Below are 12,899 nucleotides of genomic sequence, written 5' to 3'. Positions count from 1 at the left end.
AATCAACAGGGCCAACCCTTTAGTTTTATAGAAGGTGAAATTGACCATCACAGAAGTCAAGAGATTTAGCCAAGGCCAGGAAACAGCCCAGATGGACTCAGCTCCTTGGACTCCCAAACTAGGGCACTCCCCGTACTTCCCACTGGTGATGCCTTCCCCCTCTGTTTAAGTTCCTAGAGGGAAGAAGCACATTTATGTACAAGGTTCAGAGGGGCTTGAACACAGGAGGCAAATATCGGTTGAATCAGTGGATCTTGACTTACTACATCATAGCCTGTTGGGGCTCGGTTCCGAGAAGCCACCACTCCCACTCCCGTGATGGGATCCATCGACGTCTCTGGCAAAGCTTCCGAAAGGTCTTTGACTTCAGGCATGGTGGACTGGTCCTGGTTCCAAGAAGGGAAAAAAAAGCACAGAATTCAAACTGACCATTTAAAGTGAATGATACAAAGTCTCTCAAACACTTAGAACCAGAATCTTGGGGCAAATATCCGGAGCCAAGCTCTGTCTACCTGAACCAGCTATAGGAGCCCTGACCTTACCTGACCCTTTCCTCAGATCAAGAACTCAAGTTATCTCTGACCCCTGATCTTCTCAAGTTGGCTTTGAACTCTGGGCTAACAGAGTTAGGGAGGGCCTCCCTGAAGTGACTTTGACTCCAACCCAAAAGCAAACCATTCTTGACTCTCTCGACAAGCTGCCTGATTTCTGAACAGATGCCAGTAGCTTCTCTGAGGATAAATCAGACACAGCTAAATGTAACAGCATTGTTCACCTCTCTCCCGTACATTATCTCCTTGGGGAGGTGCAGACTTCCAAATCTACAGCCTCCACCACAACCAAGCGTGGACTGTGGAGCAGGCAGGCTTCCAGACACATGGAAGAAAGTGTTCTGGGCAAGGAGGCAAAGGAATGACATTCACGTCCAGGCTCCATGGCTTACTGGTTCATGACTCTGAGCAAGCAAGAGGTCAATGTCCTGACAGTCAAAGAGCTGCCATGAGATCTAAGGGAGTCATATAAATGAAGAGCCCAGAGGGGTCCCTAGCACACAGTAGGCACTCAATAAAATGCAGACGAGACTGGCAGGCTTGGGGCACACAGGTCCAGCATACCTGGCTAGAAACGTGGTAGGTGCCGTTCCTGGGAGGGCTGGCAGGTGCCTCTGTTGCGTTTAATCCTGCAGGTCATGTGGGCACTTACTCAAAGCTAAACACTAACAATGACCATAATTCTTGCCGGGCACTTTGGGAGACAGGGAGGGGAAATGGCATTATTATTCTGCTGCTGACTGCCTCCTGATGTGACCAGAGGAGACAAGTAGGATATAGAGAGCACTGGGTCTGGGCAGCTCCAGAGGCAGTGCACCAGAAAGCAAATAAAAGAGGTAACACCTTATGTAAATGACTTTTAGTTCTTTTAAAAGGACAGGCAGTGAAAAAGAGCAAGTTAAATTCCACCTCCTTCTGCAGCAATTAAATCCCACTGGTTGTAGGTCTACCAGATCTCTCAAAGCTGGTTACTGCTTCTAAAGCAAACCAAACAGGCAGGGAGAAGAAATACTCTTAGTTCTCAGCCTAGAATCAGAAAAGGCGGAGGCCACTAAAAATGACTGCAGCCTTTTAAATAGGAACAATCAGAATGCTATATGCAAGTCACCCAAGTAATCAGTGTCCCCCGAAGCCCACAAAAGTTCCGGAAAACAGACCTGCCAATGAAATCGAGCCAAGTCTCCAATCAAGGCTAGGAAGCACCTGGCAGCAGCCACACTCTCAACTTCTGTTTATGACAAAAGCTAAACTAAGTTATGCTTAAGTCTACTGAAAATAAGCTTCTAGAGCCCGGGGCAGGGGGTAGCATACCATGCCACATTTTCTATTTTCAAATTTCATTTACCAGCCAGGCTTATATAAAGCACAGGGCTTGGTGCTTCTGGCACACAGTAGGCATGAAGTAAACACTTACTGAATGAGGAGATATGCGTGCCCCAGTAAAGAAGGTGTAGAGGTAAATAAGTGTACCAGCCCAATCTGAAGCAAACACTAATCAAAAAAGTATCTTCACTTGGAAAATCCCATAGTATGGTAGCACGAAAATAACCTTGCTGCAGTTGGAAAAATACGGGTACCTGCTGTTGGTTACCCAAACGCTTTGCAATTAACAACTCATTAGCAGAATGTACAAATTCTGCCAGTGCTACAATACCACGCTGTGAATTTAATAAAGAACATCCGAGGTAAGTCTTTTTTTATTATTATTATTATTATTAAGATAGTACCGCCTCTACCATGAGAGACAGAGAGAGCGAGGCAGAGACAGAGAGACAGGAGGCGAACATGGGAATAAATACGAAAGGTTTTATTCGCTGATAGAGTCCCGGCCCCGGGTCACGACGTCGGGCCCCGGACGCCCACGACAAGGCCTCTCCCTTCCCGAAGCCCTCGGTCAAGGGCGGTGGGGAAACTCGCCTCGGGAGCCCCGCCGCTCCCACAATGCACCGGGGAGGCAGCCCAGCGGCAGGTTCCAAGATGGCCGCGGGCTGCCTCCGGCTGAGGCAGACAAAGGAGCCGGCGGCCCGTGCCCACGCGTGCACGGTCCCAGCCCGGCCTGCAGACGGGAGGATGCGACAGCAGAGCATGAGCACAGAGCATCTCGGATGCACGCCTCTTTCTTCCCTTTCCCCCCAGTTGCTGTACCCTGGGGATCAAGGCAGCCTTTGTGAAATACAGACAAATGACTCCTCGCGGCGCGGGGCCGCGGCCGGCTCGGCGGTGGAGGAAGCCCCACCACCGGCAAAGGAAGCTTTTAATGAGAAACGCCCAAGATATCCATGGCAGAGGCAATCACTCAAAGCAGCTTGCCCTGAATTACATATTTTCTGACTGCAAATTACTTTTAACAGCGTCTCTACCGTCACTTCAATTGACCTTCCTAACAAAAGGCCATTTATTAACTGGCACTCCACGTTTCCCGGGCTGTGTGGAGCCTCCAGCCAGAAGGGATGGCACCGCCGAGTACTCGGCCGCCCAGGGTCACAGGCCAGGCCTCTGAGAGGGGAGAAGAGGCCATTAATGCAAGCCTGCGGAGCAGATCTGCCCGAGAGGGGGGAGCGGGCTGTTTAAGACCAACATTAACCTGTCTGGCAAGAGGCAATGCGGGTCTGAAACGTAAAATACCAAGGCCTACTTGCAACAACCCCCTGGTTTCGTCCTCAGCAGCTACGCAGCAGAGAGAGACCCACCCCTGTGTCAAAACCCTAACTGCACACAAAACACACTGACACCCCTCTACTATATACGTATGGTGCTTTGCATTTCTCAAAAAGCTTTCTCAGGCCCCACTGATGATCACACCAAACCTGGGAGGCGGCTGGGTCTTATCGCCCCTATTTTAGAGAAGACAAAACTGAGGCCCATGGCTGTCAGAAGCCAGGCACCTGGCAGCTGGCAGACCTAAACAGGACCCTTACTCCTCCTTCCCAGGTCTGGTCTGCTTTCCGTGACACTGTGCCGAGGGAGACCAACATCCCGTCCGAGAGATCGAGAAGGCAGTTTCAACACTAATTATCTTTAAAAATGCCAAAGCTCTTCTTTCTTCAGCCATAGCCCAATAAGTGAAGCAAGGGGGAGAAAAGTACAGAAAGATAAAAGTAACATGGGATTAATTTTCCTCACACCTCAGTTTCAAGATTCAACATTTCCCTCATAAATAATTTACAACAATAAAAATGAGCTAAGGCCATGTTTGTGTAGGACGGAGGTAAATTTAGGCCTAATGAGGGAGATCCGAGCACTGCACAGGAGGGAATAGGTTGATGTATAGCACCGTGCGAGCGCAATCGACAGCACACAGGGGCTCCATTACCAACTGGAAGTCGCGAGGCCAACCGGGAGGAGGTGGGGGGAGCAATTTGGGGAAACTTCTACCATCCCAGCTGTGGCTGCAAGGAAGGTCTCTAGGGGGAAAGCCAAAAGTTGACCAGTGTTTTAGATAACAAGACGACAGAGGTGGAGATTTCTCAGAGCCCTAAGACTGAACCAACCTGAAACTAAGTCAGTTCTCGGTAAATGCCACTCGAGGAATACGGGTCGTGATGCCCCCCCCCCCCCCCCCCGGGAGTCACGTCTGCGCGTGGGCACAGGGACAGTGCAGTGGCAACACTGGACTTGGCTAGTCCTCCCAATTTAACCTTGCAGGTCATTTGGCCCCAATCCCCATCCCAATCTTTACCCCGAGTGCGTGGCCAGCCTCCACTACGTCATTTCCAAGGCCAGGGGCTGCAGAGCTTTATTCTGGGCAGCTATTCCTGGGTCTACCCCGAGAGGATTTCCCCGCCAGACAGAAGAATATGTGTAAATGTGTTGTGGGGTGTGTGTGTGTGTGTGTGTGTGTGTGTGTTGCCTGTACATACGGGGGCTACATGGGATCAGTTAGAGTGAGGTGTGTTTTCCGGAGGAAAATCCAGGAGGACTTTTTCCATGCCGTGCCTGATGAATACGATGCAACAAGGGTGGGTAGGAGAAAATCCGCCTCCTGCTTCTGCCTGCAATGCTGCAAACAGTGCCTGGGGAAGGCCCCGGCGCCCAGCCCTGCAGCACCCTGGCAATGCCATCATCCCAGGTTCACAGAGAAATGAACTTTAACTATAAAGCCTCTCATACAGACAGCACACTGCTCCCTTGTAGCTGATCAAAGAATTACTACAACAGTGTGCTTAATCCCTGAAAGTCAGCAGTGCTGGGCTTAACTGATGCTGAATATTGTTTCAGAATCAAAGGCGTGCCTCCCGGCCCCAGTCTGGGAGAAAACTAAGCTACTGTATCACAGTTGAAAACTCAGGGGAACTTTGATATCATCTCTGTTTAATTTCCCCGGCCCTTCGAGCCTGGGGTTTATCTCGTTTTATCAACTCCTGTACTGAAATCAAAACCCAACTAACAGAGCTCAGACCTCTCTCCGCCGAGGCCCTTCTAGAGGCGGGGTGGGGTGGGGGGCAATAACCGCAGGGGGGGAAGGGGCGCTGCCATCAAAGGAGGCGCAGCGGGAACCCCAACTCGGCCTCCCTGCCGCAGTGAGGAAGGCTGGCTCAGAAGCAGCACCAGCACTGCCCGCCAAGGGCTGAAGGCGCGACTTGCACACAACTTTTGAGGAGAATAATTTCAAAGTATTGGGGGGGGGGGCAGGTTAAACTGGGCTACCGTAATTGAAATGACAAAACCCGTGGATTAATTAAATCCCTACAGAAGGATGAACTTGCAATCAGCTTGCTTGAAATCCAAAGTCAAGGGCACAAAAGACATAAAACTGTCTGCCCACATCCACCAGCTTGCGGGGTTGGGGAAGAGAAGTGGATAAATATTTCACTTGCCGTGGGAACCTGACCAACAGCAGGGTGGAGACTGAGAACGGGCTGTCTCCCAATAAAAGCTGCTGCTGTGCCCACATCGGGCAGCTCTTTGCCTGTTGCCCAGTGGCAGTAGTGGTCTACAGGAACCGAGGCCCTCTTGTTGCCCCGATTACTGGCATCTTGCTGCTAACAAATCTTCAGCAGGTGCAGAAGGACACGGCCCCATTCCCATGGGAGGGAGCCCATGGCCAGGCTTCACCAATGCACACCACAACACACACAAACACGCAAGCTGGGTGGTCTCCATGCAGCTAAGGTGCAGAGACCTACCTCCTTAGGAGATGGCAGGCTGAGGCCTGGGTCCACGCAGCACCCAAGCAAATGGCCAGCCAGCTCTTGGACTATTCCTGGACGACAGCGCACAGGCTGAGAGGCGTCCACGGTGGAAGCTCAGAATGGCATCCCTGTGCCTCCTGCACTCTGGTCTGGACCACTTACCTGGTCAGAAGCCAAATCACTCTGACAAACACTGTTGAGTATGGTCAGGTGGCAATAGGCCACAAGCTGCTGGGAAGGCTGCTAAGATATTAGGAAACTAAGGCAAATATTTTTCTAAGCTCTCCTAGATCGCAAAGAATTTCCCAGCCAGGGAAACTAACAATGGCGAGCACTTCCTTTTCCCCAGTAAAGGCCCCAGTTACTTCTAATAAAAGAGTCTGCTGAATAAATGTATCCATTCTATCGGACCTATGCCTAGATTTATATTAACCGTTTGTATACCAAACAGAGTTTCTACAAACCATGTGATGCGGGCCTGGGGTTCAGGGTGCTGCAGCTCACACGGTGCAATGTTAGATCCTGGAATTCTCGCTCCAAAAATAAATCCGGGATCAAGTTCTCCAGCACTGCTGTAGCCAAAGTCCTGCCTCTTACAGGCCCAACTCTGCAAAACCTGGGAGCCTGGTGCTGGGGGCAGTCTCCAGTATACTGTGAGCCCCACTCCGACCTGCCCACGAACACTGCAAATGAGGGTCAGCCCTGCCCACTCCCATCAAGTTTTGGTGCCCTATTGTCCCCTGGAGAGAAGGAAGAGGGAGGACCCCCAACAGAAGGCAGATGCTCTACAGATGAAGCCATCCCAGGAGGACCCAAGAGAAATGCTCTCTTGCTATTCAGGGACATAAGGTCAGGCACACCCTTACCCTGATGGCCAGTGTCTAGGGTAAAAATGCCAATGTGTCACCTCAACACCCAGCAAATGGGCTCTCGGGCCAGAATCAGAACACCCAGCTTCAGGTCAACCAGGCATGTCCCATCACTACCAACCCCTTTCTGACTTTCAGACATTTGGTCATCTAATCATTCTACCTGTGCGCCGATGACTTCCAAAATACTTCCAACCGCCCGGACTTTTCTCCTGAGACTCAGTGGTAGGTGTCTAGCGTCCTGCTGGCTGTCATCACCGTATGTCCTGGCTGAACATGCCATCCTCCCCCTGAAGCATCTCTCACATTGCCAGTACCCAGCAGCACTGGCACACAGCAGTGAGCCCACAAACATTTATGGGGAGCCTTTGTGCTAAGCAATGAGGGAGGGTATGCAATGATGACGGTTGGAAATCTAACATTCTGGAGCAGGGATTCTCAAACTCTGGCCTGAGTCACCTGGTGAGTTGGTTAAGACAGACACTCTTGGAGCCCACTCCCAGAGATATTGATCCAATAAGCGTAGGATGGGGCCTGAGAAGCTGCATTTCTGACAAGCTCCAGGTGATAGTCAAATAGCTGCTGGTCCACAATCTGAACTTTGTACAAGACAGCAGGTACTCATGAGATGTCTGACGAATGAATGAACAGAAAAAAACCCGAAGGTAATTATCCATGAGGAACAGCCTCGGAATGAGTCCCTCGGTCTCTCCCTCCCCAGACGGTCAGCCAAGAGCACCCAGCTCTCCCCCTATGACACCCACCCCACCATTCAAAACCTAGGTCACATCTCCCGTTCTTCCCAAACCTTCCTCGATTGCCCCTACACACAGCTGCTGTCACTGAGAACGCCGACGCTCACCAAGAACACGGTCTCAGCACACACGTGTGCACACACGCATGTATGCACACACAGAAACACGCAGCCTTGCCTCTCAGAAGGTTTAGTACACTTTCCCTAGCAGAACATTAGTTGCTCAAAGGTGTTATGTCACGGTGGGTGCTCCATAAATGGATTATGGGTGAGTGGGTGGGTGAGTGGATGCATGGATGAATCAAGTTCCTATCCTCCCAAACTGCCCACGTTTCGCTGAATTAAGGTGGGCACATAAAACAGCAAGGGCAACGGCAAGAGCAGACCTGCGGGCCCCTTCCAATTAGAACGCCAGGCTGGGCGTCAGTGAGCCCAGGACAAACACCACGCTTCCAGGGACAGGCAGGCTGCAGAGGAAGGGAGGCGGGACTGCAGAGCTCCCAGCAGCTCCAGAAGTGATTGTGACCCAGTCCAAGCAGGCTGGATGAGGGCCTGGCAGGGGCCAGGGTGTCTCCAGGCTGGTCGCCCAGAAGACTCCCCTAAGGGGTTTGTAAAAGCCACGGCTGCCCCTTCCAACCCCCAGGTTCTGACTTAATTGGGTTGGGCTGGGCCCAAGACTGGATAATGCACAGCCCAGGTGAAATGCCACCGTGCTGGGCGGTACAGCGATGAAACAGACGTGGCCACCACCCACGGAGCTCACACGCCAGAGGAAACATCCCAAAAGAAAGAGACTGCAAATGAGGGCCCGCTTCCTTCTGCCTGGTGAGTCAGGGAGATGTGAGGGAAGAGCCTGCGCTCCACCTGGCCTCCTGGAAAGAGAGAGGGTGCAGGGCAGTGAAGGTACTGTGGGCAAGAGACGTGGAATCAGCAGCGGCGTGAACAGACCACTGGGGGAACTGTGGGTGGCAGATGGACGGCCGAAACAAGCTTCTGAGGTGCTTAAACAACAAACAAACAAACAAACAAACAAACAAACAAAACGTTAAAAGCCTGTTGGCATTTCTCTGCAATTTCTAAGGTCCAAGCAATGATGCAGGGCTTCAGGAAGGAAGGAAGAGATTCGAAAGTCTTTTGTTCCTATTTCCTCTCCTGTAACCGAATGCTTCTCAAACCAACGCCCCGTTCCTGCAGACCACCGCGGGGCCTCCTTACAGTATCAGGTCAGGGCGGGAATGAAAAGCGAAGCAGAGCGATGGGGAGGGTGCAAGCTCTGGAGTCAGAGGGACCCGAGCTTGAATCCCAGCTCCGGCACTAATTTAAACCTGTGTGGCCGCAGGCGCGTTAGCTGAGCTGGGCCTAAGTTTCCTCCCCAGCAGAATTGGAATGACAGATAATATTTCCTTCACAGGGTTGTGTCGTGTAAGGAACTTGTAGAACTTGCATCAAGAGAAACAGTCAAGAGAGTGCACAAGACAGCCTATGGAATGGAAGCAAGTTTCTCTGGATCACATATCCGATGAGGCGTGAAAATCCAAATCCATACAGAACTCTTACAATTATCAACAACAGAAATTAAATATTTGATGGGAAAAAAACGGGCAAAGGACTTGAATAGGACCTTTCTCCAAAAGTGGTCTACAAACGGCCAACAACCATATGAAAAGATGTTCGACATCACTAATCACTAGGGAAATGCAAACCACAGTCACACCGAGCTATCACCTCATACCCACTGGCATGGTTACTATCAAAAGTCTAAAAGTGAGTGTTGGCGAGGACGTGGGAAATTGGCACCCTGGTGCACTGTTTGCTGGGAATGGAAATGTAGCCACTAAGGGAAACAGTAGGGTGATTCCTCAAAAAATTAAAAATAGGGGCGTCTGGGTGGCTCAGTTGGTTAAGCTTCTGACTTCGGCTCAGGTCATGATCTCACGGTTCATGAGTTCGAGCCCTGAGTCGGGCTCTGTGCTGACAGTACAGAGCCTGCTTGGGATTCTCTCTCTCTCTCTCTCTCTCTCTCTCTCAAAATAAATAAATAAACTTAAAAAAAATAGAATTACTGTATAGTCTGGCAATTCCACATCTGGGTATGTACCCAAAAGAATTGAAAACAGGGTCTTGAAAAGATCTCTGTACATCCATGTTCACAACGGCATTATTCACAAGAGCCTAAAGGCAGAAGCAACCCAGGTATCCGTAGACAGATGAATGGACAAGCAAAACACGGTATATACATGTAACGCATAGTATTCAGCTTAAAAGGGAAAGAAATTCTGACATATGCCACAATGTGAATGAACCTTGAAGACATCATGTTGAGTGAGGTGAGCCAGTCTAGAAAGACAAATACTATATAATTCCACGTGTATGAGGTTCCTAGATTAGTCAGATTCATAGAAACACAGAGGAGAATGGTGGCTGCCAGAAACTGGGGGAAGAGGAAAGCGAAGCTGTTTAATGAGTATACAGTTTTGCAAGATGAAAAAGTTCCAAAGATGAGCTGCATGACAGCGTGAATGTACTTAATGCCACTGATTTGCACACCTCAAAACCATCAGGATGGTTCATTTTATGTTATGTGTGTCGTATACTTTAAAACAAAAAAAAAAAGCCTCCACAATTGGGGTTTTCAAGTTTCCGGAAGCAGAAGCACAACCCCACATTTCTTACTCAACACACAGATCCCAGGGCCCCTTCCCCAGATATTCCGATTGGAGGTCTGGGTGTGAGGCCCTGGAATCTGCATTTTCATACACATCTTAGGGTTATTTTGCACACTAAGAATTCATTTATTCTGCTGTAGTTCTAAAGGATCAAGGGATATTCTCCTGAGTATTTTGCTTTTGCTGATCAGTACCTGTTTAAAAAACAACAGCTACGTCTGTGTCCGTGTGTGTATAGAAAGATCTCATGTATAAAGAAAGATTATAACCACAGCGCAACAAGGTGGTCCCCCAGTCCTCAGGGAGGTAGGAGCTACAAGGCTTGAGCATGTGACTCCGGGGCTCCAGGCCCATGGGCCTCTCACATTTCCACCAGCGCAAGCTCCACATCTCACCCGAAGTGTGTCAGGTAAACCGAACACGTGCCCGCAGGATGTCCCCAACAAGGGAGGCAATGTCAAGTACACCCCGCAGCGGCTCTGCCTCTCAAGCAGCAGAGGAGAGGAGGTCTGACATAGGCAACCTCATTGCAAACAGCGCAGACGATGCAGGGAAACCACAATTCCCAAGGGCAGCCCAGCAAGCAGAAGGCCAACCGGAGCCAGTGGGGCCAGAAAATGTTGGCCAGGAAAATGTTGGCCAGGGAGGGCCTCTGAGAGCGCGAGAACAGCCTGGGAGAGGCAGCTCGTTCAGGGACCCCAGGCCTCCCCTCCCACAACCCAACTAGCAAAGGAGACTGCTCATTCAACCGCAACCAACTAAATACAGTGTTCTCAGCCCACCACATCCAGCCATGTAGTCATTTGTTATCTTCATGATCATAATAGCACCTTTGACACTTCCCATGCTTGGCTCCAACACTATCATTACTTTCCAGTGTGGCAAAGATGTCGCTCTTCGAGCGGGACGCGTGGAACCCTTCCAACCTGCTAAGGTGGAGGGGCCCAGGACTTCTAGATTCTGACGCCCCCAGAAGCCCATCTGCCGTGAAACTGATCGCAATGAACCTTCAGCCACCCCCACCCTTTACCCCTTCCAAGGCCCTGAGAGGGGACCCAGAAATGCGTTCACATGGCCGTGTGGTTTTGTGAAAGGCACAAAAGCAAGATATTCTTGTATTCTTTTTCTTATAACCCCTCCCACCTCCAAATCGTCTAAATGATGGACCCAGAAAACCAGGGTCTGCCTTTGGAGTCCACCTAAATTTAGAGAGGACTCCCCCACACCCTCTGTAGTGCCACATGCATTCACATACATTAATTCATTCAGCCTTATGGGGTAGGTTTTATTCTTAAGCCACTTCTACATATAAGGACATCGGAATTCAGAAAGGTTCTGTGAGGTTCCATGACCTGCCTAGGGTCACCGGGATTGCAGGAAGGAGACTGAGATTCAAATCCAAACCCCTAAATCCAAGCCCTGTGTTCTTCTTACTCTAACATCCCTTCCTGATTGCCCTAAGGAGAGCTACAAACAGAAAGGCACTCTAAAGAAAAAAAATAAATAAAGCTCTTCTTCTGATTAATAAGCCAACAAACACTTACTAATAACCACTAACCTTTACTGACCACTTGCCCTGAGGCAGGCACAGAGCTAAATGCTTCTCTTGCAATATTTCATTCACTGCTCACCATAATCCCATGAGATACGTATTATCATTAGCCTCGCTCTACAGATGAGGAAACTGAGGCTCAGAAAAGTTCATTGGTTTACCCAAGAACACACAGGAAGTAGGAAAGCCAAGGATTAAGCTGAGGTCTAATTCTAAAGCCCTTGCATTTAGCCATGGTGCACTGCTCCATTTGGAAGTGGGAAGAGCCTGCCAGTGGGATGGAGGCAGGCAGGGAAAATACCTTCAGCATAAATCAGGAGTGTGGCCTAAGAGCTAGAAGGAAGGAATCAAAAATGCTGATTAGAGGGGTGCCTGGGTGGCTCAGTCAGTTAAGCGCCTCACTTTGGCCCAGGTCATGATCTCCATAGTTCATGAGTTCAAGCCCCATGGTGGGCTCTGTGCTGACAGTTCAGAGCCTGGAGCCTGCTTCCTATTCTGTGTCTCCCTCTCTCTGCCCCTCCCCCAATTGCACTCTGTCTGTCTCTCTCAAAAATGAATTAAACAAAATTTTTTTTAAATGCTGATTAGAGAAGATGATTCTGGATTCAAATGAACCAGTAATTCACATGTCAACTGCTTCACATGGGTCTTGGTGCCCAGGTCCCAGGAGAGGCCCCACCTCTCAGAGGCTCCATTTAAATATTCTCCGCATGGCCCAGTATCTCAAAGCACTGCAACAATTTCCAGGGAGCTAGAAAGGTGTCACCTGTGTCGTGTAACTAACCTTCTGAGGACCCTGAGCTTTTCGGTTTGCCTAGGTTTCTGCAGAGCTTATCCCCTAACTTTTCTAAAGCTTCTCTGCTGCAGCTGATAAGACTTTTTTTTTCCCCCTGTTAAAACGAGATGAGATCCAGCCAGCTGTCGAGAAATGTACAATGAGATTATACTGAGAAGGAACCACCAGAGACAAAGGCCCCTAAAGAGTCACTGGCCTGTTGTGGCTTTTGTGGCAGAAATCTGTTCTTGGGTGGGGGTGGGGAGCAGAGAAGGGGCAACAGCCATTTGCCTTTTGCTTCCTGGGGCCTTCCTCTGCGCCTTGCTGAAGAGACTGCTGAGAAGCAGGGGAAAGAAGAGTCACATCTTTAGTGGTGAGAGAGGCTGATAACTTAGGCAGAGTTGTCTGTTGGTAACAAAGAGAACAAAGATGCACATAGGTCTGCCCTCTTCACTTGGGCCTGTCACTGGGGATCTGATGTCCCCCCGTCCTAAGTCTGTCTCACTTAGGCTGGAGTCCTTGTGGGGTGCTCATCAACACAGCCATCACACTTCCAGGATGGGTCCTCTGGGTCTTGGGTGCCCACTCCGGGCACCTCAC

General features: G+C 50.1%; 1 protein-coding gene across 11 annotated transcripts in view; it reads right to left on the bottom strand.

Annotated features, from left to right (window-relative positions):
- Window positions 1-12,899, bottom strand: part of MVB12B (multivesicular body subunit 12B) — a 196,799-nt gene that overhangs the window by 177,048 nt on the left and 6,852 nt on the right. For 9 of the 11 annotated variants that reach the window (XR_006196141.1, XM_042914051.1, XM_042914045.1 and 6 more), the window contains exon 2: window positions 264-386. Coding sequence is in view for 10 of the 11 variants with exons in the window: in XM_042914045.1 (XP_042769979.1) it covers window positions 264-386 (123 nt within the window). In the remaining variant the exon portion in view is untranslated. Of the gene's footprint in view, window positions 1-263; window positions 387-1,115; window positions 1,454-5,845; window positions 5,928-12,899 lie in introns of those variants that run through there. The other 2 variants (XM_042914049.1, XM_042914050.1) reach the window with 2 other exon arrangements.

Source organism: Panthera leo, chromosome D4, assembly GCF_018350215.1.
Source record: "Panthera leo isolate Ple1 chromosome D4, P.leo_Ple1_pat1.1, whole genome shotgun sequence".
Taxonomy (NCBI): Eukaryota; Metazoa; Chordata; class Mammalia; order Carnivora; family Felidae; genus Panthera; species Panthera leo.
This window is presented reverse-complemented; position numbering and strand designations above follow the sequence as displayed.